Below are 25,957 nucleotides of genomic sequence, written 5' to 3'. Positions count from 1 at the left end.
GGGAAGGGCTGCAGGAAGAAAAGAAGAGAGAAAAAAAAAAAAAAGGTCTTTGTGAATAGAAAGGGCCAAAACGATGCAGATTGCCAGTTTATCATGGATAATCGAGAGATTGTGGCCCCTTGCTCGTCTCTGTTGGTTGGAAAGACCAAAGACCAAAACCGAGGTGTAGGAAGAAGCTGCAGGCGCGGTGCTGGCGCTCGGTTGTGTGGGGCGGGAGGCCAAGGTCGTACCTTCTGGGTTCCCGAAAGCGAAAGAATGGGAGAACCTGGCAGTCATGCAGATAGGAAACAGCACCCGGCCAAGCTCCCCCTTCCTTCTTGACTCGTCCCTTTCCCTCGCTTCTTCGTTCTTACCCCCTCGATTGAGTCCGCGCTAGTCCCGACTAGGTGTCCTCACATGCCTAAGGCGATAAGGCCAATCGCTGACCACTGGAGGACTGCAGGAAAATGACGTCGCTCGTTGCTCGTAGTTTGGCAACCGCGCTTTTCGCCAGAGAAAAACTGTTTGATTGCGATTTATGCGCAACTTCGTCAGGCCTGCAGCGACCGATGTTCACAACGTTGGATGTTGGTTTCGCTACTAGTGACTTGTGTCTAGAATTCCCGCTGATATCAAATTCCTTGTTGATTGATGCGGGAGAGTAGACACCGAAATCCACTGCTCTGTGTTTGGTTTGTGCAAATGCCGATACCAACGATGCCAAGCTGTCGTAGCTGCATCGCAAAATCGTTGCTTCATGACTGCTGCCACCGGACATGGTCTTGCGCGGGATGCGGATCCGCTGCTGGATGATTTGTTGGCCTCTAGGTCTCAGTGACGCCCGCGAGCCCCTGTGCAGACATCACGTCAGGCACGCGAATCAGTCAGCCACCTCGTCGAAAGGCCCTTTAAGCTTCGCCCAATGGAGTCGGGCCTCGAGATCTGATAATCTGGCATGCGGCATGGGCTCCGTGTCCCGAAGTCCCGGGACCCATACCAGCCCTACCGGCCAAGATCACCCGCCGCGCGGCAAGCCGATCGTCCGATGATCCAATCCTCTTCTCCCTGGCAAGCGGTAGCTTCTTAGGCGGCCGCTCGGCATGCACGTGGCCCACGATCGTCTGGTTGGCGCGCTTGTGCCTGACCCGCCATCCAAGCAATACCGTTCACTTCCCTATCCGTCCATCTTTGTGCTCGAAAGGCAGAAAGCGGCGAGGTTCCCTCGGAGGGGTACCATCACCAAGGGCCCCTCCCGTGGCAGCACCACACGTAATCCATCAACAGCAACTCCGCACTAAGCGGTGAGGGGGTGGTATGGGGAGAAGAAGCGATGAGGATCTGGATCGCAAGACCCCACACGCCAGTTCCCTTGACCCTGTAGATGGCGTGAACTATAAACGTGGATCTTGAGCTCCACGCAGCGGAGAGGAGTCCCAGTCCGACCTGCAGGGCAACGGGGGGCGAGGCGACAATGCTTGTCGGATTTCCGGCGTGAAGGTTAGCGGATATGCCGCTTTGCGATGTATGGCCTACGACTTATCTCTTGAAACGGCTGCTCAGCTCGTCTGTGACGAGCCATACCGATTCCTGCCTTGTACGAAGCCGAAGTGAACTCCGGCAGCAGTGGTTGCCACAGGTAGGCAGAAAACCTATGACACCAATAGCCCAAAGTGGTAGAGTTGGCCATGACAGAATGGGTATAAGCTGAGGGGGCTTCCATAAAGCACGCAATAAGACCAGCAAGCCAACGTGGCATGCTCTGCTGCCTTCGCGGGTCTACCCTTTCTCTGTCTCAGTGTACCTCACCCATCTGTCGCCCATCTCGCCTGCATTTTTCGGCAGCAGACCATCCGTCCCTGAGGCCTGGCAACCTGCATGTCACGGATAAAAGGCTCACGCTGTAGCACCCTCAAAGAAAGCCGCCTATTTTCATTCCAAAGCAGCAAGGCTCCGATGGTTCCCTCACTCTAGGCTCGCCAGACAAAATCCACAGTATTGCCACCCTGCATCCTAGCACACAAAACAACAGCTTTCTCTCCACTTTCCATAAACGCCCAGGCGAACCCATATCATTACGGGAGAAGACGGGCCTGACAAACCGACAAGCAAAAGGTTTGAAACCCCGTCCCTAGGAAGATGCAAGCGCCAGAAGAATATACAGTACGTCGTGCTCTCGTCAAAAAAATTACTATGCGTCACTCTCATGTATCCCATCGTTCCTCCTACTGGCGCACTCTCGATAGATCCGTGCCTATGCATCATGCAGAGAGGACAAGAAGAATAAGAAGGTGTGGGACGATGTCTTCAGATGGCACCGTCGAAAACAAGAGCCTTGAATTAGGCAGTGCGAAGGTGATTGGATCCAAGACCAACCAGCTCGAACATCATGGGAATCAAGCCGACGCCCAGCCATGCGATACCTGTCATCTGTCAGCAACTGTGGGGAAGGTCCAGGAACACAAGACTCGCCTGTATAGACAACTAGCTTGGTAACCACCTCGACGTCGTAACGCACGCGAGGTCGGATTAGTCGCAGGAACATCTCCTTCTCACTGATTTCGTCTTGCTGGCCTACAGTCAAGTCCAGTTCGCCCTTCTCCTCACTCGGGCTCGACAGGACGCTGCCAGTGCCCATCATGCGCTCAAAATCGTGCAGCGAGTTGACGTGATGACCCTGTAAACCGGATGTCGCCCCCTTCCCTTCCCAATCGCCGCTCTTTTCCCGAAGCTCTTGCATGCTACCCTTGCTCTTGATACTGCCGTTGCTGCCAATGCTCTCCCGCCGCCGGCGCTCGCGGTATGCCAACGTCTCATACGCATCGGCGGCACTCTGAGGCCCAATCGATACTGAACGGCCACGCGTCGTCGGATGACGGATGGACTGAACCACGCGGGGAAAGTCTCTGACCGAGGGGATGAGGTTATCCATCCTCGAGCCAGGGTCAATAACCTTGTATTTGGACGCCGGAGTGAAGAAACGTCGGGGGAGATTCCACTCGACCTTCTCCAAGAGACGGAAAAGATGCGGCAAAATCCTGAGCATGGTCGGCTTCATGACCTCTCGCCACACGAAGATGACGAAGATGCCGAATACGACACGGGCCAGGACAACGTGCCACCCAAGAGCGCCGAGATCAATGGATTTGACGCTGTGGGCGGATCCTCCAAAGGAATCGATCGAGGTCCGCCCGTACATCCATGTTCCGATTTCCAGACCAATCACCACGCCGGCAAAGGCAACGCTGTCATCGAAGCAAGGGCAGTCATCCGCGGGCTCTGGATGGATCCTGACGAGCACAATGACCACGAGAGCAGCGATGGCGGGTGCCCACCACGAGCTGCTGTGCATGTACGCATCCAAAGGAGGGCCGTAGTGAAACTCGACGAGTGAGATAACGGCGCCTAGAATCGACCCCACAACGACGTCAATGAAGCCGTGCATGCCACAGTACAAACGGCCAAAGATGATGGAGATGGCATAAAAGTATGACAGTCCCTCAAGGAGAGTCTTGGTCGATTCTGCCATGGTGTTGTCGGGGCTGCGCAGGAGTAAGACACCATAGACGGCTACTGACACGGCATTAGCGCTATGGGTTGACGGAAAGCCATATTCCAACGCGGCAGAACCGGACATGGTGATTCGCTGTAACGGCGGGGAAAGCGGCCGCGGGAGGGAGAAGAAGTCCTTGATAAAGCCAGTGAAAAAGACGCCCTCGGCAAGGATGTGGATAACACTGGAGAGCGCAGTTAGTTAGATGGGCACTCGACAAACACGCAGGTTGACTGTTGCTCACCCTTTGCCGAAGGAGGCGTAGCCGCACCAAAAGAGCATGGGCAAGCCGATCATGAAAAAGGTATGGGTGCCGAGGTTCGCTGTAATCGCAAAATAACTATCGAGCCACGGGGTGCGCATCGTCTCCTGCAGGTAAGCCAAATACGGAGTCTCCCATCGGATGAGTGGCAGCATCCACTGTCGCAGTCGGTATCGCCATGTTGGCAGTGCTCTCTTATCTGTTTCGAGGGTGAGGTCAGTCCAATCTTTTGCGGTTTGTAACAGCGGCCCCGCGTACATGCGCAAGGCGCGTTGGGGGAACGGCAGGATAGGCCGAATGAGAAAAGACAAAACTGAGAAGGCTATAGCAGCGTACAATGATCGAGACTCCTCAGACCCGCGTCGGGCGCGTCGCTAGGGCCCTTGACTGTAATGAGGGGCGGAGCGAGGGCATCGGGGACGGCCGCTGCGTCGGCAACTGTAGAGTTCGATACGGTTGCATCGCGACGCTCCGGGTCGGACTTTGGCGCCGTAGCGGCGCCATTGGTATGGCTAGTCATCGGGCGTTGTCGGAGGTCGCGATCGCAAAGCATACGGCCATCCGTTTCCTCGTGGGGGGAGTTGAGGCGGCAGTTTGGGTCGCGTGTTGGTTTGCAGTTGTGCGGTTGTGTGGATCGTGGCTATAGGTAGGTAGGAGGAGGAGGAGGGTCGGGGGCGGCTAGTGTAAGGGTTTATGGTGGAGGGGAAGCTTGTTCGGCGACTCTGTAGGAGGCTGCGCATTCGCTGTCCGGAACGCCGCACTTGGTTTGATGGTGAGAACGAGTGGTCGCGTGGCAGGGAATCACCAGCGACAAAACGATTCCAGAGGTTTGCGGTGAGGGAAAAGAAGAGAAGGAAGAGAGAGGGACTCGGCAGCAGCAGAAGCAGCAGCAAAGCAGCACTGAATGTGGGATTGCGATGTTGCGTCTGGACGACCAACGGGCGCGGGAAACTGTAACTGGCACTCGAACTGCTGCAACTGGAACCGCTGGCGTGGCGTAGTGTGGGAGGCAGGGGACTGCTTCTTCTGGGAGGACGGGGGCTGATGTGTACTTCCAGTCCAAGTACCTCAGCCGTGGAACGAGTGAAAAGTTGGAAGAGGAAAGAGAGTGGCTGACGTGAGGGCGAGCCTGTGACGGCAGCCGAGGCAGAAGACGACTGTTAATTCGGAACTGCAAATCAACGTTCAACCTCGCTAGGAAGATGGGATGAGACGCCTAGTCAATGAAAGGGTCTTGCACTAGCGCTGGTGTCTAGCAAGACGAGGCATCTTAGATTGATCGGTAGTAGGTACCTAGGTAGGCAGAGGTAGTTCACCGCCACCACTATCATCGCCGGTTGCCTTTCTTTCACAGGTCTACAAGTACTTCGGTCGATGTAACTAAAACTGTCGCCTCGCGCGCTTAGGTTCGTTTCTACCTGTACCTACCTACCTACCTGCCTAGGTAGGTAGATCTCTGTAGTGTAGTGCTAAGTATACCATACTGTGCTCTGGCGTTTGGGGTAAATTCTCAAGGATAGTTGAAGCAAGTAAATCCATCTTTGTCTAACCGTCACACAGGGTAGGCGCGGCCAGCTGGACCTCGACGTTCCTTCCATATGGCGCCGCAACCCAACATCAGGATGATACCTACTTACCTAGATAGGTAGGTACATATACGATACGAGTACAACAATCTTTGGTCATCGAGGCAGCACACATTCACTCGTGGGGCTTCGGGAAATGTCTTGCTTCCATGCACCAGAAGGAGTGGAGAAGACAACAGCATGGCGGGCTTTCCCAATGGGCGGGCGCCTGTCTCACCATCCGGGAGCTTGAACATGAGATGCAATGGGAGAAGCCCTCGGAATAGGATTACCTTCCCCTCTGATACCGGCCCAAGACATAAACATCACTGCAGATAATGCCATTATCAACTGTCTTGCTGCCCTGCTGCCCAAGCTACCCATTCTTGGAGGGAAGGGGCTCGATCTCTTTGCACACCAACAGACAGCTCGCCCGAGCACATTCAAGCATATTCCTGACAAAACTCCATTCCCCTCCCTCGTGGTCTTCAGTCTCGGGACCTCTTACTCTCGTCTCATCCCATCCTGTCTTTGACTTGTCTTATCACACGCTTCTCCGCACCGAGCTTTTCAGACTGCGAGGTGCATTCCCGCATTTGCATTACCCATTAGGACCGTTTTCCGTGTCGGCGAGGCTTCTTTCAACGCAACGACTGGATGGAGTTTCCTGCGCAAAGCTACTAGAGTACATCGTATTTCGCAAAACGCCACAAATTCCCATGTTAAAGTTGTACGAAGCGTAACGGCGTGGCAACCTTGCGAGGGGAATACAACATCAGCATGAGAGAGCAGTCCAGCTCTACATGGGATTATTTGATACCAGACTTGCCTTTTCCTTTACAACGGCTGCTTTGCTGTTGATGATCCGTGTCGAAGGAGGTTGTCAAAGCCGGCAGATCAGTTTCCTCCCCCCCACCCTCAACTCAAAATTAAACTCAGACATCCCAGTCGACACGTCCAAAGCTCTCTTTCCGCATTCCCACCAAGCTACACATACCTCGACGTATCGTAGTCCACCAGAACCGCCACCGCTGCAGCAGCAGCAGATCAACACTCCTATCATCGCTTTTCCACCCGTCTCATTCTGACCGAACCTAGGCAAACCGCACGATGTCTGCCGCCCTCATCCCTCTCCGTGCCCGCCACTGCCTCATAACCGGCGCGTACGGCGGCATCGGCGCCGCCATTGCCGCCCGCTTCGCCGCCGAGGGGGCCCTCGTCACTCTCCTCGGTCGCAAGGAGGACAAGCTGCGCGATCTCTGCGACCGCCTGCCACCCTTCCAGGACTCCCGCCTCGCCCCTCTGACCGCGGCCGCAGCGTCTTCAACATCTGCCAACGGGGAAAGGCCCACACACTCCTACGCCGTCATGGACGTCTCCGCTGACGGACGTGACGATGCAGTCTTGGATGACATTTGGGTTTGTCTCCGCCTTTCTCCTCTTTTTCTCTGGCCCATCCCTTCCTCTCTCTTCTCTTTTGGCTCCTTGTTCCATCATGACAGCCAAGAGCTGACTGAGGCTGCCTCCGTGGTGTCCTAATTGCTGTGAAAACACACCAAACTGACAGGGGCATCCTCCCCCACTCGTAGAAACGTACGGGCCAGATAGACGTCCTGGTCAACGCGGCGGGTATTGCACAGTTCCAGTTGTTGCAGAACACTTCTCCCCAGGCTGCGAGGGAGCTTGTAGACACCAACCTCATGGGCACCATCTTCATGTCGAGGTACATGGCCCAGCGCATGAAGCGCAGGCGCGCAGACAGGGATGGTAAGTCATGGTAACCGTGTCCTCCACCTCTCCCTCCTTCTCCTTCTCGGCATGATACACTCCCACGATTGTCACTCCCACCACACTGCGTGATCGATCTGATCGCTACCACCGCACAGATAGACCAGCTCCATGCATGCATGCACTGAGTGCACGCACGTTCTGCGGTAACAGTCCTGCTGACCAAGTCGTTCCACTTACAAGCTTGCATAATCAACGTTGCGAGCCTGCTGGCCGAAAAGGGCAGCCCTGGCACCAGTGTCTACGCCGCGTCAAAGGCCGGTATAATTGGTATGTTCTTGTCTTGGTATTGTTTTCTTTTCATTTTGGGCCTTCTTTTTTTCTTCTTGTATGGGTTTCGTTTTTTATACATCGCGCACACCATGCGTTGCTGTATCTTCTGCTACCCACCATCTCCCCATTGTAATAGGCCAAGCCTAACATTTGGCGACGCCGAATCCCATAGGCCTCACCCACGCTCTCTCTGTTGAGCTGGGACCGCTGCGCATTAGGACCAACGTCATCGTCCCTGGCTACATAGAAACCAATATGCTTGCTTGTAAGAGACCCCATCTCCCACTCTCCTTCATCCCCCAGCAGCCAGACCGATTTCCGAGGGTCCGCCCTTGGCCAGAGCATGACTAATGTACATATTTATTATCACAGCAATGTCGAAAGAGCCCCTCGAGAAGCGAATTCCACTAGGGCGTTTGGGCCGGCCTGACGAGGTGGCCGATGCTGCCGCTTTCCTCGCCCAAAACACTTATGCCAATAACTGCATCTTGAATCTGGATGGCGGGCTAAGCGCTGTCTGAGCTGGCGTAGAGCTCCACGTCCTAGTCGGAGGGGCATCCCCCTGATGTTGAAAATGGGCCCATTATCAGTCGTCAATGACGATGGCTCCACCTGTCGAATCATCCACGACGACCACGTCGTCGTTGTTTGTTGGGGCAACCTTGGCCTTCTTCGCTTCAATCGGCTCGTCGCCGTCGTCCGAACGAGGCCGCTTGAGGTTGCTCGATTCCCCTTCAACATCAACGGCGGGCTTACCGCTCTGCTCGCCTGTACCGTTCGACTCCGCGGGGGCCTGCTTCTTGGGCTTACGAGGAATCTCGAGTTTCTGATCCACAACCAAGCCCTTGACAGGTTTGTCGGCCGAGGGCTCCTTGCTGTAAGGGTGTCAGTGAGGTCTTTTTCATAGATAGGGAGATAGGCGTACGATTCCTGGATACTGATGACGACGTTGACGAAGGGCTCTTCATCATCTTCATCGATGACGGTGAGGAAAGTATCTTCATTGATGCCAAGATCGCTGAGCTTCTTGGATAGGTTTTCCGTCTCATCCGGATCGTAGAGCGGGCCTGCGTCGTTGTTCACGGCAAACTCCTTGTCGCCGTAGCCAAGTTCCAGACGCACAAAGTCCTCGACAAGATCCTTGAGCGTGGCTCTAGACAAGTCGACGGACACGCTTGTCTGATATACGCTGCATACCGGGCAATCCGGGTTGGGGGCCCGGTACTTGCTCGAATTGAGCAGGCGAGCAGGATTATGAGGAGAGATGAAAACCTTAGCAGAACATTAGACCACAACTATAGCAACAACATAAATAATTTAACCATACCTCCTTAGTCTGAGTGAAGTCGCCTCTCAACACCTTGAACGACTGAAGAACACAAAGGCCTGCGACGATGGCATTGGTTGTCGCGATGGCTGGGATGATGTTGCCAGCCATCTGCTTGACATCGAAGCGAGACTTGCGCTCAATACCGAAGACGGATGATCGGATGTTGGCACTGGCTGTGACGAAATCCAATGTGTCCTCGTCATCCTTGTCGAAGGTGATCAGAGGCTCCGGCCCAGATGCGTCTTTGTGAGCCTTCTTCAGCTCCTGCATCCGCTTGCTCAGCCGGTCCAGGCTATCGATGAAAACTGCAAAATTCTGCTCCAATGACCACACGCTTTGTCCGTCGTTGAGGATTTCGTCCTTCGATGCAAGGGCGTCTGTCGACTGCTCAGATAGAGTCTTGAAGTCGAGGGCCTCCGGCTTCCGCCTAGACTTCCACATGTCTTCCATGGACGCCAATCGCACAATATCGGCGCTGAAGACCTTGTCGAAGAGGAGCTGAGGAAAGGCTTCGGTGCCCAGTGATTCGCGAATCGTTCTAAGAGCGGCGGCCTCTTTCTTCAGTTCCTCAATCTCCTTGGCGTCGTCGGCATCGGCTGAGTTGTCGAAAGCGGACTCGTCTTCGCTTGTCCCGAAAATCTCGTTGAGCAGGTAGCTCTTGCCCCAAACAATACAGTGTATAGGCTGGCTCGGCGTGCTCCGGATAGTGCAGACCGGGAAGGACTTGGGTGTCTCCTTAGGGGTACAGTCGTAGCATGCGGTTACTCCCTTTTTGATGACCTGGACGTTGCCGTTGAACCCAGTCGTGCCGCTCTCTATCAGGGGAACGTCGGCGGCGAGGCACATTCTGTTGACATGTCGTCTTGCCTCAAGATTGTCCAGAGCATTGAAAACGATGTTGAAGCCCCGGAACCAGTTGACGTTGAACTGGGAGTCCTTGATGTTCGCATGGTGCGCAACAATCTTGACCTTGGGGTTAAAGGGCTGTGCCGCGTCTTTGGCAACCTTGGACAAGTCAGTATTGCAGTGCCTTCAAGCCTAGATCGCAGCGTCGGAGACCATACCAGAGCCTTGGACTTCTTGATGTGCTCGTAGCGGAAGAGGAATTGTCGGTTTAGGTTACTCAGGTCAATTGTATCAAGATCGACGATATGGACTTCACCAAAGCCTGTAAGGACGAGGTTTTTGAGGAGTTCGCATCCGATACCGCCAGCTCCGACCATCAACACGCGCGCCTGCGCCATTAGCGTTAGCTCCATAGAATCTTTAAATAGACGGTATTCCGAAATCGCGTCGTCGTAAGAAGTGCATAGTGAGTCGGTGCCGTCGCAAGATGAATACAAAATTGGAGGGAAAGTCGCGTGGTCTGATGCGCCGGGTTCGACGAGGTTACGACGTACCTTTTTGACATTGGTGTTCAAAGCTCCGCCGAGCGATTGCTGGTAGAATCGATCGCGCGGCTGAACGACAGGTCTTTGCTGTTGCGGCTGCTGCTGCTGCGGCTTCTGCGGCTTCTGCGGCTTCTGCTGCGGCTGCCCTTGCTGCTGCCCTTGTTGCGGCTTCTGCTGCTCTTGTTGTTGTTGTTGTTGCTGATGTTGCTGTTGCATCGATTGCGCGGGCGGCTGCGCAGCGGGAATCGCGGTGGTTGGAGGTTGCGTTGGCTGCTGCTGTTGTTCTGGTGGTGTGGCAGTCGCCGTCGCCGTCACGGTGGGCGCGATCGGCTCTGCGGCGGTCGCCGCGGCGGCAGCAGCTCCCGCTTCCGCAGTGGGATCCATCGGGCTCAGTTCGCAGTGTCGTGGAAGCTGTTCTGTGCGTCGATGACGGTCAATGGGGGGGGTTGCGACGGGGCGGCGTTGTGACGGGGAGCAGCAATGAAGAGAGGGTAAAAGAAGAGAAGGGGGGAAGAAATAAGCCCGCGCCAGGTGGGATGGATGAGACGAGGGCGGGTGGTTTCAGCACGGAGGGCGAGGCGAGGCTGCAGGCTGCGGGAGAAAAGGTTGAGGTTTTTCTGAGGTCGGTGGAAGGAACGATCGCTCAGAGCAAGGTTCCAGCCAATACTTGCAGCTGGTTACGGGATTCAGCAGGGATTGTAGCTGTTGGTTCCTGGGGAATCGCCGCGCTCGAGCTCTGATTGGCCAAGAAAGCCGGGCCTTACTCTCTTGCAGTGGGAGTCCACTGTAGTGCGCTGTAACATCGGCAGCCTGTGCATCCCGGAGCCACTGTGGCACGCTGGAGTGGTCAACCTGCCCAGCCCCCCCCCCCCCCCCCCCCCCCCCCCCAGTGAGGTGCATCAGGGGCGGCATTTCGCTTCTGAGGGTTCACTGTGCCTGCCTCTCTGCCGGGCCGGTTTCTGACAAACTTGTGGGCGGAACGAACCTCTTGCCACATGGCAAGCAGCGGATTTAACCGTGGAACAAGGGATCAAATATATCGATAGAAACGAGATTGTCCATCAGGGGACTTATGGGTTGATCGCCACCTGTTATCAAGCGGTGATTCAGCAACAAAAACAAACGGGTCAGTGCAGCAGTACCGGTATGGGTCTCTGAGCCGCCTGGTCCAACGTCCAAACCTGCGCTGCCATCGTCACCCCCTCTTAGAAAAAGGATTGCAACGCAGCTGGCCAGAACCATCGAGGTGGTGCAGCCAGCCAAAGGCCGTGTTCGTGCAGATCCTTCCAGAGACATTCCGAGTGCAGCCCCTTCCTGGTACGCCCATCATGTCCGACGACGAGGCCGACCCCGAACTCCTGGCTCTCCTGCGCCAGCACTTCCAGGGCAAGCTCAAAATCGATGATGAGCCGGAGACAGGTGTCCTCGATGGCGCTGAGTTCGTCTACGATAACTCCATCGATGTCGCCATTGACATGAGAGCTACTAAGCGCGCCGCCGCCACCATCTACGCTCAGATGGAGCAAAAGCAGTACTCGACCTCGACCTGGGCCGAGCATGAGCTGCACCCCAAAACCAAGGACGAGGCCACTGCAGCTTTCATCTTCACCATGGACCTGCTCAACTTCTGCTTCTGGTCCGAAAAGCCCGACGACGAGAGGTACGCCGTCGAGTACCGCGGCAAGACCTGGACCGGATACTGGAGCATGGTTGCCTCGCTGCAGCGCGCTCTCGATGAGGGCATCCCCATCACCAGCTCCGACTTCTGGCAGAGCGAGGACGAGTGTAACATGGAACTCATGAGGCATGTCTTTCGTTCCAAGACGGAGGAGGAGATGCCCTTGCTCGAGGAGCGTCTGGCCTGCCTGCGTGAAGCTGGTACCGTGCTGTACAACAGGTACAATTGCAGCGTTACAAAGCTCATCGAGGCCGCCGACGGCTCTGCCGCCAGGATGGTCAACCTGCTCGCCAGGGACTTTGACTGTTTCCGCGACGAGCACAAGTTTGAGGGTCGACGGAAGCCCGTGAGAGTCCTCAAGAGGGCACAGATCCTCGTGGCGGACATCTGGGCGTGCTTTGGCGGTGAGGGCCTCGGTGCTTTCAGGGACATTGACAAGATCACAATGTTCGCCGACTACCGCGTTCCGCAAATCCTCAGCACTATGGGCTGCTTGTACTATAGCCCTTCGCTGGCGACGGCCATCATCGACAAGCGAGTCATTGAAAGTGGATCGAGGTTGGAGTTGCAAATGAGAGGTGAGGCCGACGAAACGAGACATTGTACTTGGCGTGCTAATTATGAGCCAGCGTGCAGTATATGGTGCGTCGAGCTCATCAAGCGGGAGATCCAAAAGGAGCACCCCGGAACGAGCGTCAACGCCATCTTGATTGATTTCTTTTTGTATGATACCATGAAGGAGCTGGAGGCCGCTGGTGCAGAGACGGTGGGACATCACCGGACGAGAAGCATCTGGTATTAGAGCAGCGACGCGGCATGCCATCGCAAAGATGGAGTGGCAATCAACGCCTCTGATATGGGGTATAATTCTGGCTAATATTTTCCAGCGCGACAAATCTAATGTGGTCGACCATTTGTAAGGCAAGTCCTCGTACATTCATGCCGCAATGTATGGACTTGCGAGTATTTGCTCAGAATGCACTCGTGTAAAACTCCAAACTCCCCTGCCTTAAATCTTAATCACACACTTCCCACTGATTACTTCGTCCCTAAGCGGGCCCAACCACCGTCGTATTCATGAGTTCGTCCATGTGTGCCCGCTCGAGTGAATTTCCTTTCTGCTCCTCCTTGAGCAAGACCGCAAGGACCTCGATGGGCGGGTTGAGACCAAGTCTCTCCGCCCGCTGCCAACGCTTCATGCGCTGCAGACCGATACAAGGCTGTGCATCTTTTTAGTATTATAACAACGTCAGATGGACAGGGAAACCTACACCATATTGCGAGCTGACATCAAAATACCGTAGTACTTTCTCTGCCAAACTCACGTCCTTCTGATGAACCCTAGGTGCCATGCGCTGGGCCTCAATTAATTTCCAATACTTGATGATCTGGGCGTCGCTGATCTTGTTGGCCCTGATCGCGGAGTCCGACTCCTCAAGGGGCTCCTCTTTGACTCCCGCCTGCTCGATCTCGAGACTTGCGGGCTCGTTAAGCTGGGTACCATCGGCTTCTTTCTCCTCCTTCTTGGCTGGCTTGCCGATCTCCACTCTCTCGATAGCGGAGGTAAGGGCGGCTTTCTTTTGCTCCTTGGGCACGGGCTTGGAGACCCGGTGAGAGAAACTGATGGTCGACTGGCCCCGAGTCGAGCCAGGTCTGGCCCGGACTCCTCCTGTTGATCTTCGGGTGGTGGGCATTGTGTGAATAGTATGTGACTGGGATGTGATGAGGTGTCTGTATAATCTAAGGTTGGACGATGTGGTCAATGATAAGAATATCAATAAACCCTCAGCGGTATTATAATTGAGATATCTCGAGTGGGGTGTAGATGGTTCGGATAACGTCGCCAATCGGTGTCGTCCCGAAATCACTCTCTGTTAAACCACGAAGTCCAATGTGTACGGATAGTGGATGACGAAATGGGCAGAAAGGCGGCAGGGGCCTTAATTTGGCGGGGCAACGCGAGGTTGGTACGAAAGCACGTGCCCTGCCTCGACCTCTACGGTATAATATCGGTTATTCTCACTGTTTTAATACTGTCCTCATCATCGTTATTGCTCATTGGGCATGTCTTTATCATCTGTCTTGGGATCCGCCATAGCGAAATGCCTCGCACTCAGGGTATTTTAAACCCAAAACCCTTATTGTGACTTTTCTTCTCCCATCTATGCTCCAGTGGCTTCTCTGTAGAAGGAGATGCTTCGGTTAGCGCCCGCCGTACAGAAAGACTCGTTCTTTCCGGTCTTCGGAAGCCACTTGACAGCCCACAGTGCCTTGTCCGTCTCACTGTGCGTTGCGACACAGGCGCTGCGCTCGACAGACCATACCTTGACCTTGCCATCCATGGCGCCACTGAGCACGTATTCGCCGGTGTCGTTCCAGTCGATAGAGGTGATCCAAGAAGCATGGCCTGTCATGTTGCTGACCTGCTCGCCGTTCTTGATGTCATAGAGTGCAATGATGGATGCGTCTCCTGCAGCAGCGAGTCTCGTGTTCCCAGGAGAGAATGCCACAGCACGAACGGACTTGACCAAACCTGAAGACATGGTTAACTATCTAGCGTTTCGGACGCCTTCTTGGGGTGGGGTCTTACTGGGCAATGAGAACAACAGCCGTCCGGTGTCATTGTTGAATACGTAGACGGCACCGTTTTCGTGGCCACTCGCGGTGTACTTCCCATCTCGGCTTAAGTCGACTGACATGCCAAAACTTCCCGAGCCCGGGCTACCCGTCTCATACTCTCTGATCTTGGGCGTTCCCTCTTCACCGGTGTCCCAGACATTTACGCGGCCGTCGTAGGTTGTTCCCGCGAGGAACTTACCATCCTCGCTGAGGGCAATGGCCCACACCTCGCCAGCCTTGGCCGCTTGGTTCGTGATCTCTGAATGCAGCTTCCACTCGCCCGTGTCCTTGTTGACGACCCAAACCTTCACTTCGCCGGCGAAGCCCGCGCTGGCAGCGACCAGGCCATTGCGCGAGGTGCAAATATGATGGCAGCCTAGCTTGTGCGCGCCGCTGATGGACTGTGTGATGGGGACTGTGGGATCTGATGTGTTGTGAACATGAATAGTGGACGATCCGCTCGCAGACAGGAGAGATCTCTGTGTTGTGGCAAGCCCAAAGATGTCGGTTATGTGGGCTGAGAGCCCCGAGGCGTTAGCAAGACGAAGCTCTCTAACCGCTTGAAAACCTTGAGCTCCAAATATCGAGCCAGCTCACCATTGTCCACAGTGTGTGTGGTCAGGTATTGTTTCGACTGCTAGGGTTAGCTTACGCTGCGAGCAGGAGGAACTGCTGGAGTTCTTACCATGATTCCCAGTTCATGTGACGCTGTGGGTGATGCGCGGTTGCTAATGGGAAAGTTGCAAGCGCGATGTGGTCGGCTAGGTGGGGGCTGACATCACATATTGGCGAGCAAAGACCCCCTACAAAACCAGAAAGCAGCTGAAGAGGGAGGGGCAATGGAGGGGCACCCTCCACACCCTTGCTAGAATCAGTCACCAAAACACCCCTGCGATATTGATTTACACGAATCCCAAGGAAGTTATCAGTACCTCTGTGTACAGTTTCCTAATCCCTTCCCAGAATACTTGTTTCTTCCACCCATTGCAACAAGTTTTGCTAGTGACATCTAGAACGATCATTGTCTCGGCTTCATGGTTTTTGAATAAGACAAATACTCGTCTTATTACACAGTATGCAACTTGGTTTTAAGTTATGAGGCTAGTATCTGGCTCCCTGCTTTGTTATATTTCCTTCAAATATCTTCAGGTTCAAACTCAGCCCACTTTTCGAGCTTGCCACGATAAGTACGATTATCCAATATAATTATTTGAATTCGCCATCTTGTAACGTGGTTGAGTGGTACGGCGTTCTACCAAAAGTAGAGGCGAACGTGATCACACACTCGTCATTGATAGAAGTTCGTCGAATCACGTATTTAAGGTGCTAATTTGCTTCAAGAAATGGTGCAGGTACTCGAGCACTTACACTCTTGCCCACGGAGCAACTTGATCATGGTATCATTCTGTCAGTAGAGGGCCAGTTACGGCAGTGCCTATTAGGCTTGGCAGATCCGCACGACCCTAGCGAAGTCGTTTGTGCCTTCGAACCAGCCCCCGATTCAATTAGCATCCTCGTTATAGGCATGCAAATAAGGCTTGCTGTTGCAGGGTTGGAAACAATGATAGTGCTTGAAACGGCCTTGACTTGAGAGATTGAGAGTTAACTGAGTTCTATATCAAGCACGTACGGATTAGTTTGGTGCACTTGAACAAGGAGAACGAGGTCAACATCTATAGGCGTGACTGAAACTCCCGGCCTCGAACAACAAAAGGGGATTGTGAACAATGTGTCAGTGTTGAAGCATAGCGAATAATTTCAAACCTAAGTCGATGGTGATTTCCGGGTTGAGATTGGATAGGGCTTCATTACTTGCTGTCCATGCTTGCACAGCCTTTCAATTTAATTCAGAAACTGTTGACCTTGCATATGAGAAATTCGGTAGCTGAGCAGGTGGTGATTCGGCAAGCTCTGTACCTTAGGCAAAGGAACTCACTCAGAGTCTATCCCGCAACGTCTCGAAGACAAATATCAGACGCTCTGGGCGTCTGTCAACGTTCAGCCTTACTGCTAAGCGTATCGCCACTGCTTCGTTATAGGTGGGAAAACGGCAGTGTTGATCAAGACCTAAGGCCACCACATATGTCTCTCTTGTAAGTTCATATGCTGCCAGCAAGTCTTTTCCTCGGGATCACCGCTGGAATCCTTCCTTCGAAGGCGCCTGATCCCGGTGGCGTTGTAGTATTCAGGGACTACCTGAAATGGACGCAAGGCAACTTCACCAGGGCCAATCCTGCCGCCATAGTCCTTGCTCCTGCGTCAGCTCCGGCATCAGGATACTCACGACGAGTCGAATGTACTTAATGGATCACTGTCATCAGCGATGAGGCTATTAGATGAGTCGTGCTAACCACAATGAGGCTGACCTATTTATCTCTTTAAATTGATGATGTGCTTCAATTTTCCCTCCGTGATATGCGAGGATAAACTCGCGAGGGGGTTATTTAACCTCGTCAGCTTCCTGGCGGGACTTGACTCAGAAGCCGACGTTGCGCCTTGCCTTGACTGATTGAAAAACTGATTTTTAGGGGCTTAAGTGATTTGCAACCAAAAATGGTTTCGGCTTAGCATTGGGCGTGGTGCTCGGGATGCTGGTTTGATGGATGATATCTACCTTCGGGATACAGGAGTGTTCACAAAGCCTCACTGTTCCCCTTGATGAACACAGAATCGAGCCACGTCTGGGAAAGCTGGTTCAATGATTCGCAGGTTTCAGCCATTAGATAGACTGGCCAGAGACATGGGTATGAAAATACTGGAATGACTTTCCCCTCCATCTGCTGACGTCGGCCGCCGAGGACGGTGTTATGCCAAAAAAGCAACCAACGATAATGGACTGGGCAGACACTATTAAAAGTCTCGACACCCTTATCACGTGAGGAGGAGCGTCGGCGAAAGCACGTCGGAAGAAGTCATGGATTGTCCCAAACGCCACAATATGCTAACCAGCTGTACACTTGAATCTACACATCTCGGATTGTTACAAGGCCATTGGGCGGTTTAGATGAACTTTCCTGAGGGATTCTCATCCCTCCACAAGTCCTTGATTTCTGTCAGGCAATTGTCAGTAAAGGTATATCAGATGACGGCAAAGTAATACGTACTGCTAAGGCAGTGTGGGCATACAATATGCTGCCTCTTGATCTGGCCACAACCCGGGCACTTGCACAAAGACTTGACGTCCTTGAGCGCCTTCCCGGCCATCTGCCTGTGTCTCTTCTTGGCGTGCGAGGTCTTCTTCTTGGGCACCGCCCTCAGGATGGACTCCCAGATGCCGCCGAGCCACGCAGGGAGATTGAGATTGAATGCAGGAAGGGCGAAGGAGAGCGGAAGGATGGAGCTGGTGACTTGGCGCGTGTAGAGTGAAAGTATCCTTGTCGTCTGAGTGAAAGCCGGCGCGGAAATTCGGGGAAGAAGGGAGGTGATGCGCAAAGGCTGCGCACCCATGGCGATGGCGGCCATTTTGAATGATTGATGATGGATCGGCTCGAGATCGGGTAGGGGCCACTAGCATTCGTAGGATTGCAGCAACCGTCGAATGTGAAATCGGCTAGGAATAGTGGTGATGTCGAATGGGGCCGAGGGATTGGGGCTGCCGAGAGTCGAGCTCGCGATCCTTGTTCGCGATGGTGGATGTTAAGGCAGACAGTTGCACCCACTGTCTGTCGTTCACGTTAACGAGGCTCAAGCTTCTTCCATTCCGAAAGGGAAAAAAAAAAAAAAAAAGCGTGCGACCGGGAGCTATCGATTGAGATCTGCCAGCCAATCAGATTCCCAAAGATGCACGGACGTGGAAAAGCCAATCAGCGCAATGGAGACCCCTTTTCCCCTTTACCTCCGCCCCTGCACCTCCCTGCACTACAGGGAAATTATTGTTTGCTGGAGCGGAAGGAACAACCTATTAGCTGCAGCCAACGGCTATAGCAGCCAGTGCCTGACAGACAAGACACCGGGCACGGGTAGCAAGCAGGTGCCAGCAGAGAGGAAATTACCCTCCTGGTCCCGGCCAGATCAGGTTCACTCTTGCCATTCACCGGCTTGTGTCCTTCGAAACATCCCTCAACCTCGTGATCCTCTTTTTCTCTCTCTTTCTCTCCCTCTCCCTGCCCATCGCTTCTCCGACGTCCGACCCTCCTTTAACCTCTCACCTTAACTCGGCCACAATTGAGAGACCAAGTAACGGATACCTTTCTTGGAATACAGAAGCGTATCTCACTTTCACTCGTTAACAGCAAAGCCCACACCACACCACCCGCTCTCGCTCCCTCGCGGAAAAGCTATCGCCATGGCGCAGCCCCAGACCATCTTCCCCCAGACCCATGTTGGTTTCGACAGCATCACGTCCCAGATTGAGAAGAAGCTCCTGAAGAGAGGCTTCCAGTTCAATGTTATCTGTGTCGGTTAGTTACTCTCCAACCCTGTGCCATCGCAATCACCTGCCGGCCTAGCAAGCCTGCTTGTCCGCGACCTCGTCTCTGTAGCAGTCGACTGACTGATCGTGTTTCTACAACCAGGCCAGACGGGGTTGGGCAAGTCCACCCTGATCAACACCATCTTTGCCTCCCACCTTATCGACTCCAAGGGCCGCTTGCTCCCTGACGAGGCCGTCCGCTCGACTACTGAGATTCAGGCCGTCTCCCACATGATTGAGGAGAATGGTGTCCGTCTGCGCCTCAACATTGTCGACACCCCTGGATACGGCGACCTGGTGAACAACGACCGCTGCTGGGATCCCATCGTCAAGTACATCAAGGACCAACACTCCGCTTACTTGCGAAAGGAGCTCACTGCTCAGCGTGAGCGCTACATTCAAGACACCCGCATCCACTGCTGCCTCTTCTTCATCCAACCCTCAGGCCACTCCCTCAAACCTATTGATATTGTCGTCTTGAAGAAGCTGTCTGATGTCGTCAACGTCGTTCCCGTCATTGCAAAGTCTGACACCTTAACCCTCGAGGAGCGTCTGCAGTTCAAGGAGCGTATCAAGGAGGAGTTTGCCTTCCACAACCTCAAGATGTACCCGTACGACAACGATGAGTTTGACGACGAGGAGCGTAACCTGAACACTCAGATTAAGGTGAGCCCTCTTAGTGCTGATCATCCTCACGTCGGTTGCTAATCGTGGAACAGGATTTGGTCCCTTTCGCCGTGGTCGGCTCTGAGAAGTCCATCATTGTCAATGGAAAGCAGGTCCGTGGTCGTCAGAACCGCTGGGGTGTCATCAACGTCGAGGATGAGAACCATTGCGAATTCATGTACCTGAGGAACTTCCTTCTCCGTACCCACCTCCAGGACCTCATCGAGACCACGTCGCAGATCCACTATGAGACTTTCCGTGCCAAACAGCTCTTGGCGCTCAAGGAGAGCAGCGCACACGGTGGTGGTAGCAGACCCATCAGTCCTGCTGCTGACCGTGAGCTCAGCCGGAGCTCGCAACGAATGACCATGAACGGATACTAATTGACGAATGGTCCCACCTACGCATTCGAGGACCTACGCATTCGAGGAGCCAGCCGGCAATGATGTTCTCGGGCACCCGGATTTCTGATGACTTTAATCTCATGGTGTTATGCGCAGACCAAAAAGAAGGAGGCATGGCATGGCCTTGCCAGCAGGCGGAGGCTGCATTGACCGATAATTTGAGGGAGAAAGCAGCTGCTATACCCATGGGAAGGTTTGGCGGAAATTCGCTCGCATGGGAGAATCGAAGATGCTGGCATGGCGCACGGATATTGGTCATACCCCCCTTTCAGGCCTTCATGGTACTCGTACAGGCGAAATAGTGCATCATTCCCTCCTCTCCGTCTTACAGCTGGACGCACTTCTACTGTTTTTATTTTATTTTCGCTATTTTAAAGCAGCGTTTTCGAGCCCGGCTTTTTCACTTGTTCCCCCCCCCATTTTCTTCTTACTCTTTAATCCATTCGTACTCTGATAGAGAGTTCGTTTCGATACCTCGTGGAATACATCCGGCATGGCTTATGACTTTTGGCGTTTGGTGTTTTGTGTGAGGTGATGAATTTTTCTCATGACCAACTTTTGGCCAGAGGTTCAGCCATATATGGCACTATATTGCTTTTGTATCTGTCTAATAAGATATATGCATGCACAATAACCGCCCGCGCTATGTATAAGGAACTCGCAAAGTTCTTGTATTCTAAAATGTATCCAGATCCCAACGCCCCGCTGTCGCCATCATCGTCATGCTGCCCCGTCTATGCTCGGCCAGCAGTCCCTCCCTCCACCCCCCCTCTCTCCCTCGCCCATGCAAGGTGCGCTGCCCGGATGCCTCACAGCTTAGGAGGACTTGTAGACAAAGTCCTCGAGGGCCTTGTAGGCCTTCTCGAGGTCGTCGTTGACAATGATGATGTCGTGAACGCCGGGGGTCTTTGAGAACTCAAGCTCGAGCTTGGCTTGGGCGAGGCGCTTCTGGATGCTCTCCTCCTTCTCGGTACCGCGGCCGCGAAGGCGCTTCTCGAGCTCCTCTTCCGAAGGCGGCGCGATGAAGATGTAGCGAGCGGGGAAGTTGGACTGCTTGATCTGCTTGACTCCCTGTTGGTTTTGTGTGTGAGTAGGCTACGGTCGAGAAGCCTCCCAGGCAGAGCCTGAAAGACGTGGGGGTGCTGGGGGCGGTTGCGACCCGTACCTCCATCTCGATGTCAAGGACAACGAGCTTGCCCTTGGCGGACTGCTCCTCAATGGTGGCCTTGGAGGTGCCGTAGGCGTTGCTGCCGAAGACGGCGTGCTCGACGAAGCCGTCGCGGGCAACGAGGTCGTCAAAAGCGTCGCGCGTGACAAAGTGGTAGTCGACGCCATCCTGCTCACCCGGACGGGGGCCGCGAGTGGTGTGGGAGACGGAGAGGGCAAATGTATTCGGGTGGCGCTCGAAGAGGAGCTTGTAGAGGGTGCCCTTGCCAACGCCCGAGGGGCCGGAGATGACGATCGGACGGCGGTCGGAGGGGAGGACTGCAGGTGCGGGGTGTCGTTAGTCTTCAAGATGTATCTCTTTTCCCCTTCCTCCCCTTTCTGCAATTTTCCTTTTCTTTTTCTTGGAGAGGGGGTTTTCTTTTTCGGCGGTGGAGGAGGGTGGAGGGGCAGTACGGAGATTGGGGACAGCTTAGACGTCTTGGGGAGGGCGGTAGTATGTGCGACGTCACGATCTTTTGCTTACCTGGTGCCATTGTGTGCACGACACGGAACGGCTGACTTGGGGAAACGGAGCAGGTCAACGGACGTTGTCGTGAGAATGCCTGGGCGAGCGGTCGGAGGCGAGGCAGCATTCCAATGAGACGAAGGTCTGAAAAGAGCGGCGGCAGAAGGCAGTCCTTAGAGTTTCAAAGAAAAAAGATCCACCGGGGGTGGTCGGGCGGCGGTCGGTGGTCTCGGAGGGGCAGAGCTACCTGCCTACTAGGTAAGGTAGTAGAGTGGGTGGTGGTGGTGGTGGTGGTGGTGGTGGTGGGCGGTCAAGATTGTCAGACAGTCACAGTCACAATAGGCATGGGGGACGGACGCAGGTTCTAGGGAAGGAGCCAGGTACCTAAGGCAGGCCAGGTGCTGGATGGTACGGTGGGGTGGTTGCTTTACCTTACGGGGCTGAGCCTAGTCCATATGCCGGCAGAATTCGTGCAGGTTGCCGCTGAAGATCAAAGTCATCAGTGGAGGGGCGGTGAAGGGGACCCAGTCGTTGGGAGCCTTCTTTTGCTTCGCTGCCTTTTACTTTGTCAACTGCGTTCAATGCTTTCTGTAAGCACTCATTGCTGCTGCGAATTTCAGATCACTCACTCCGCCAAGAGGCTCGAAGGGCCCATTCAATTGCAACTGTTAGCTTTGAGGGTTCGAGGCTGGATATAATCTATCAAGTCTGATGAAGAGCCCCGAGCACAGTGTAGATTTGCGAGACAGCTACACAGAAAGCTGGCCAGGATCAAGCGGAATGCGTTCAAAAGTCATTGCCGGACAAATGGCGGGGCGTTCATACAATTGGACACACCCATTGATTCATGATTGAAAATACATTCGTTATAAAGTATATATTGAGGCTTCCGAAACAAACCGCGGGGAATCTATGGTGCCAGAAAGAAGCCAAGTAATTACCACCAAGCCTTACGAAAGAGCTACATACAAAGTCGAGCGTACACTTGCAGAGTTTTCTACAAGAAAAGTAAGGCAAGTAGAGGCGCGGCCATCGCAGCGACCTCCGGGCGCAACGGGACAGCGGGGTTGCTGCTCTTCGAAGGAGATGAGGCAGTGCCGCTGCCCGTGGGGGAGGAAGTGGCAGGAACAGTAGAGCCGCCAGTGTTGGTACCAGGCGTGTTGATGTCAGAGTCAGCAAGAGGCGTGACGGCGAGGCCAGTGATCTCCGTCTTGCCGTCAACGCCGTAGACCTTGTACTTAACAGCCCAGTCGGAAATGGAAATGATCTTGCCGGAGGGTTTGTTCTTGATACCGTTGTCGATCATCTCCTGACCTCCGGGCGGGACGGCCGGCAAGGTGAAGTTGTTGTTAAAACCCTTCTCCTTAATCAGGGACGAAGCGCACTTGGGAGGCGCGGGGGAGTTGCTAGGCGCCTTCTGGGCCTGGAGGGTCTTGAAGTCGATCTTGTTGTACTGGGTCGCGAGGTTCTGGTAGTCGATCAGAAGGGTGAGGGACTTGTCGTTGTTCACCTTGACAAGGCCGAAGTTGTTGTCCTCCTGGCTGTACTCGTAAACGAGACCGCCCGAAAAGACGTCCTTCATGTCGGGGCCATAGATGGCGCCAACCTCGGTGAAAATACGAGGGGTGACCTGGTTGCAGCCATACTCGGAGAAGAAGACGGGAACGGATGTATCCTTCAGATCCGAGACGAGCTGGTCGTAGGTGGACTTCTTGAAGTCAGAGTCGCCGCACCACGAATAAGAGTTGAGGCCGAAGAGGTCAATACGACTGGGGTCCTTAGCATCGCCGTTCTCGGCACACTGCAGGTAGTTCCAGGAGTCGACGAGGATTTCGCGGACGTCGGCGGCCGAGTAACCGACGGGAATGGGGCGGTCGGCGTGCTTGGAGACGTAGTTCTTCAAGTCGCGGGTAACAGCGCGCAGGTACTGGGGAACGAACTGAGCCGTCTCGACATTGTTCATGACCTCATTGCCGGAGAAAAATGCCAGGGTGTTGGGATAGTTTTTGAAGGCCTCGACGATGGCGAAAGTGCGGTTCAGGTAGGCAGCGTAATAGCTGGTCCAAGGCTGGAAGCTGGTGATACTCTCACCGACCAGGGGAGAGTTGACGTCGAGGATCATGTACATGCCAGCGGCATTGAAGACGGAAGCGCACGCATCATGGTTCAAGTTAGGATCGAGGTTGTAGACGCGGATGGCGTTGGCGCCGAGGCGCTGCAGCACTGCTGCATCGCGCAAGCAGACATCGCCATCGCTGAGGGGGTCGCGGTTGTGGGTAGGATCGTAACCAGCGCTTCCGCCGATCTGGTAGTCGACACCCACAATCTGAAACTTTTCACCAGCAGCGTTGACGAAGGAATTGCCCTGGACAGTGAGGGGCTTGACGGCTGCAGCCAGAGTCGCACTCAATGCGACGAGAGCAGTTTGGGCCTGTGGGATAGGGACAGGTTGAATTAGCGTTGCACCATCAGATTGACATGGACGCAGAATAATGAGGTGTATAAATGAGGGGGAGGGTCGGCACAACGAGGCGCCGCCATCGCAGTATTCAGATGATGGGGCTAGCTCCCCACACGGGACAGTAGGAACTTGGCATGTCCCTCACGGCCTGATCGTCGCCGCGATTGATTCCTGCAATCATCGAACCGGTGGGTTGAACCAGTGGGACCAATGGGAACCATTGATGGAGAAGATGAATAGCTCTGGTACTCACAAGCATAGTTGCTAGATGCACAGGTCTTTGTCTGGACCTGTGATCTCGATTTGTGGGGTGTCAAGAGGAAGTCTTAGACGTGAAGCGGGAGAGTAGTTGGCGAAGGTGGTGTCGTTCGCTAGCCGTGATATAAATGGGGGAACGTGAGAGACACAAGAGAGCGACGAGAAAAGGTAGGTGGGTATTGAGGGGGGCCAAACAGGCAAGAGAAGAATCCGAAACTGAAGGGGCCCAGGAGAGAAACAATTCTCTTCGAGGGTTGGTTGGAGTGAGTGAGTACCGAGAAACAAAGAGGGAGCCAAGACGTAGAGAGGATTGACAGATAGGGCGGGCGGACCGGGATGTCGATTTTGACGTGTGCCGGGCTAGTGTTACAGAGAGAAGGAACAAAGCAGCAGCAATAGGTTCTGGGGGAAGAGAAACCCGATAATCCCAGGAACGGTGTAGACGTTGAAAGTAGGGGAAGAGAGGAGGCAAGAGCGATAACACGGTTGAGATATAAGAGAGGAAGAGGAAGGGGAAGGCGGCAACCAGAATACACCGGCCGAACGGTGGCATGTAAATTAAAAATGGGAAAGGCACCACGACTCCCGCCTTCTGGATACGATGCTCAGCGGTTTTGTCTCATCTCGGCTTAGCGTCACACAGGCATCTTCACCAGCCCATCTTAGCTACCTATTCATACAAATGAACACTAACCGTACCGAATACCCACCACCCGCGAAGTTCATTCGCCCCTCGATCATCTCAACTCTCCCCCCCCCTCCTTCTGTAAGTTGAATTGGGTTCCATCTCGCAGTCCGGCTCCTGTATCAGACCGTCATCGCGGCTTTGTCCAGATAACTACCGGCACCTTAGACTTCTTTCCCGCTTGTTGACCCTCCCCTCCAGAAACACGCAAGCACACACGCATACACAACACACTTACACAACACAGACACACACACGCTAGATGCCGCACACAGCCTCTCGGCATCTTAATTCCTGAAGCAAGACATCTCACACAGTTGCAGGGCTGGGGAGCGTCACAGACGGGAGGGGCCCTCTTCATTGTCCACTCTCCCCAGCCAAGTGTCCTAAACGCGAGCGAAGCGAAAATGAGAAGACAAGACGGGAGGTTCGGGCAACATAACGGCCTGGGCGCAGCACATGTGGAACAGACCCCGAGGGAATGAGCGAGTGAGTGCAACGGCGCTGACTACGACTGCAGTGGCACATCTCCAAAGCTTGGCTTCTTTGATTGGATTCCCGCTCTGGGCCAATCTCACTGGCTACGCTGGAGGTGATCTCGTTTATCTGCAGGGTCGTCCGGGGTCCATTAACACACTACAGGGTCCCTCTGAAATCATCCTCTTGAAGCCCTCCTCTTCCAAACAGACGACATACGGCCAAGAGACACTGTTCTATACACAACCTCTCTAATTAAGGATGCAACATCTGGAAACTCCAAGGCAACGGCTTTCGATTTTGGAATAGAACCCAGTCCTTTCCCGAAACGTTGTGAGACACCATGGTCAGGCTTTTGACGACAATGCGCTCCGTTACCAAACTGGATAGGCTGAGACCGGGGGGTGGTGGATTCATTGAACGTCGGACGGCGAACCCGGAACCTAGTCTAGCTTCTACCCACCCGCCGCAAGGGGACGAGTAAGAGG

General features: G+C 54.2%; 12 protein-coding genes across 12 annotated transcripts; 5 read left to right on the top strand and 7 right to left on the bottom strand.

Moving 5' to 3' along the window:
- Positions 1 to 657: 657 nt before the first annotated feature.
- Positions 658 to 1,661, top strand: LY79DRAFT_543796 (uncharacterized protein). Its single transcript, XM_060557075.1, has one exon. It carries the CDS (start codon positions 756 to 758, stop codon positions 1,026 to 1,028), a length of 273 nt encoding a protein of 90 aa, XP_060417496.1. The 5' UTR covers positions 658 to 755; the 3' UTR covers positions 1,029 to 1,661.
- Positions 1,662 to 2,316: 655 nt separating this feature from the next.
- LY79DRAFT_587891 (PAP2 superfamily protein) lies at positions 2,317 to 4,311 on the bottom strand (the record flags this gene model as incomplete). The annotated part of the gene is made up of 4 exons (XM_060560839.1): positions 2,317 to 2,399; positions 2,440 to 3,713; positions 3,774 to 3,990; positions 4,128 to 4,311. 4 exons carry the CDS (start codon positions 4,309 to 4,311, stop codon positions 2,317 to 2,319), a joined length of 1,758 nt encoding a protein of 585 aa, XP_060417495.1.
- A 2,155-nt stretch (positions 4,312 to 6,466) lies between these two features.
- LY79DRAFT_587890 (short chain dehydrogenase) lies at positions 6,467 to 7,938 on the top strand (the record flags this gene model as incomplete). The annotated part of the gene is made up of 5 exons (XM_060560838.1): positions 6,467 to 6,775; positions 6,946 to 7,123; positions 7,274 to 7,414; positions 7,590 to 7,682; positions 7,790 to 7,938. The coding sequence occupies 5 exons, from the start codon at positions 6,467 to 6,469 to the stop codon at positions 7,936 to 7,938; spliced, it is 870 nt and encodes a 289-aa protein (XP_060417494.1).
- A 65-nt stretch (positions 7,939 to 8,003) lies between these two features.
- On the bottom strand, positions 8,004 to 9,970 carry LY79DRAFT_508966 (uncharacterized protein; the record flags this gene model as incomplete). The annotated part of the gene is made up of 4 exons (XM_060554005.1): positions 8,004 to 8,292; positions 8,343 to 8,689; positions 8,745 to 9,752; positions 9,812 to 9,970. The coding sequence occupies 4 exons, from the start codon at positions 9,968 to 9,970 to the stop codon at positions 8,004 to 8,006; spliced, it is 1,803 nt and encodes a 600-aa protein (XP_060417493.1).
- Positions 9,971 to 11,466: 1,496 nt separating this feature from the next.
- LY79DRAFT_508880 (uncharacterized protein) lies at positions 11,467 to 12,618 on the top strand (the record flags this gene model as incomplete). The annotated part of the gene is made up of 2 exons (XM_060553995.1): positions 11,467 to 12,394; positions 12,446 to 12,618. The coding sequence occupies 2 exons, from the start codon at positions 11,467 to 11,469 to the stop codon at positions 12,616 to 12,618; spliced, it is 1,101 nt and encodes a 366-aa protein (XP_060417492.1).
- Positions 12,619 to 12,865: 247 nt separating this feature from the next.
- On the bottom strand, positions 12,866 to 13,510 carry LY79DRAFT_509280 (DNA polymerase delta; the record flags this gene model as incomplete). The annotated part of the gene is made up of 2 exons (XM_060554040.1): positions 12,866 to 13,036; positions 13,088 to 13,510. 2 exons carry the CDS (start codon positions 13,508 to 13,510, stop codon positions 12,866 to 12,868), a joined length of 594 nt encoding a protein of 197 aa, XP_060417491.1.
- A 303-nt stretch (positions 13,511 to 13,813) lies between these two features.
- LY79DRAFT_543779 (WD repeat domain-containing protein) lies at positions 13,814 to 15,208 on the bottom strand. The gene is made up of 4 exons (XM_060557074.1): positions 15,121 to 15,208; positions 15,033 to 15,069; positions 14,407 to 14,952; positions 13,814 to 14,349 (listed from the first exon to the last, which is right to left on the bottom strand). Exons 1-4 carry the CDS (start codon positions 15,121 to 15,123, stop codon positions 13,979 to 13,981), a joined length of 957 nt encoding a protein of 318 aa, XP_060417490.1. The 5' UTR covers positions 15,124 to 15,208; the 3' UTR covers positions 13,814 to 13,978.
- An 87-nt stretch (positions 15,209 to 15,295) lies between these two features.
- On the top strand, positions 15,296 to 16,229 carry LY79DRAFT_543776 (uncharacterized protein; the record flags this gene model as incomplete). The annotated part of the gene is made up of 2 exons (XM_060557073.1): positions 15,296 to 15,622; positions 15,777 to 16,229. Coding segments are annotated over exons 1-2 (337 nt in total), but the record flags the coding sequence as incomplete, so codon positions are not given.
- A 1,206-nt stretch (positions 16,230 to 17,435) lies between these two features.
- On the bottom strand, positions 17,436 to 17,897 carry LY79DRAFT_509001 (ribosomal L32p family protein; the record flags this gene model as incomplete). The annotated part of the gene is made up of 2 exons (XM_060554010.1): positions 17,436 to 17,485; positions 17,540 to 17,897. 2 exons carry the CDS (start codon positions 17,895 to 17,897, stop codon positions 17,436 to 17,438), a joined length of 408 nt encoding a protein of 135 aa, XP_060417488.1.
- An 823-nt stretch (positions 17,898 to 18,720) lies between these two features.
- LY79DRAFT_509197 (septin) lies at positions 18,721 to 19,895 on the top strand (the record flags this gene model as incomplete). The annotated part of the gene is made up of 3 exons (XM_060554031.1): positions 18,721 to 18,835; positions 18,950 to 19,512; positions 19,566 to 19,895. 3 exons carry the CDS (start codon positions 18,721 to 18,723, stop codon positions 19,893 to 19,895), a joined length of 1,008 nt encoding a protein of 335 aa, XP_060417487.1.
- Positions 19,896 to 20,732: 837 nt separating this feature from the next.
- On the bottom strand, positions 20,733 to 21,616 carry LY79DRAFT_587883 (guanylate kinase; the record flags this gene model as incomplete). Its single annotated transcript, XM_060560837.1, has 3 exons — positions 20,733 to 20,987; positions 21,082 to 21,401; positions 21,607 to 21,616. The coding sequence occupies 3 exons, from the start codon at positions 21,614 to 21,616 to the stop codon at positions 20,733 to 20,735; spliced, it is 585 nt and encodes a 194-aa protein (XP_060417486.1).
- Positions 21,617 to 22,442: 826 nt separating this feature from the next.
- On the bottom strand, positions 22,443 to 24,608 carry LY79DRAFT_50074 (glycolipid anchored surface protein). The gene is made up of 2 exons (XM_060553363.1): positions 24,303 to 24,608; positions 22,443 to 24,019 (listed from the first exon to the last, which is right to left on the bottom strand). The coding sequence occupies exons 1-2, from the start codon at positions 24,306 to 24,308 to the stop codon at positions 22,586 to 22,588; spliced, it is 1,440 nt and encodes a 479-aa protein (XP_060417485.1). The 5' UTR covers positions 24,309 to 24,608; the 3' UTR covers positions 22,443 to 22,585.
- Positions 24,609 to 25,957: the final 1,349 nt, after the last annotated feature.

Source organism: Colletotrichum navitas (assembly GCF_030913465.1).
Source record: "Colletotrichum navitas strain CBS 125086 chromosome Unknown LY79scaffold_11, whole genome shotgun sequence".
NCBI lineage: Eukaryota > Fungi > Ascomycota > Sordariomycetes > Glomerellales > Glomerellaceae > Colletotrichum > Colletotrichum navitas.
This window is presented reverse-complemented; position numbering and strand designations above follow the sequence as displayed.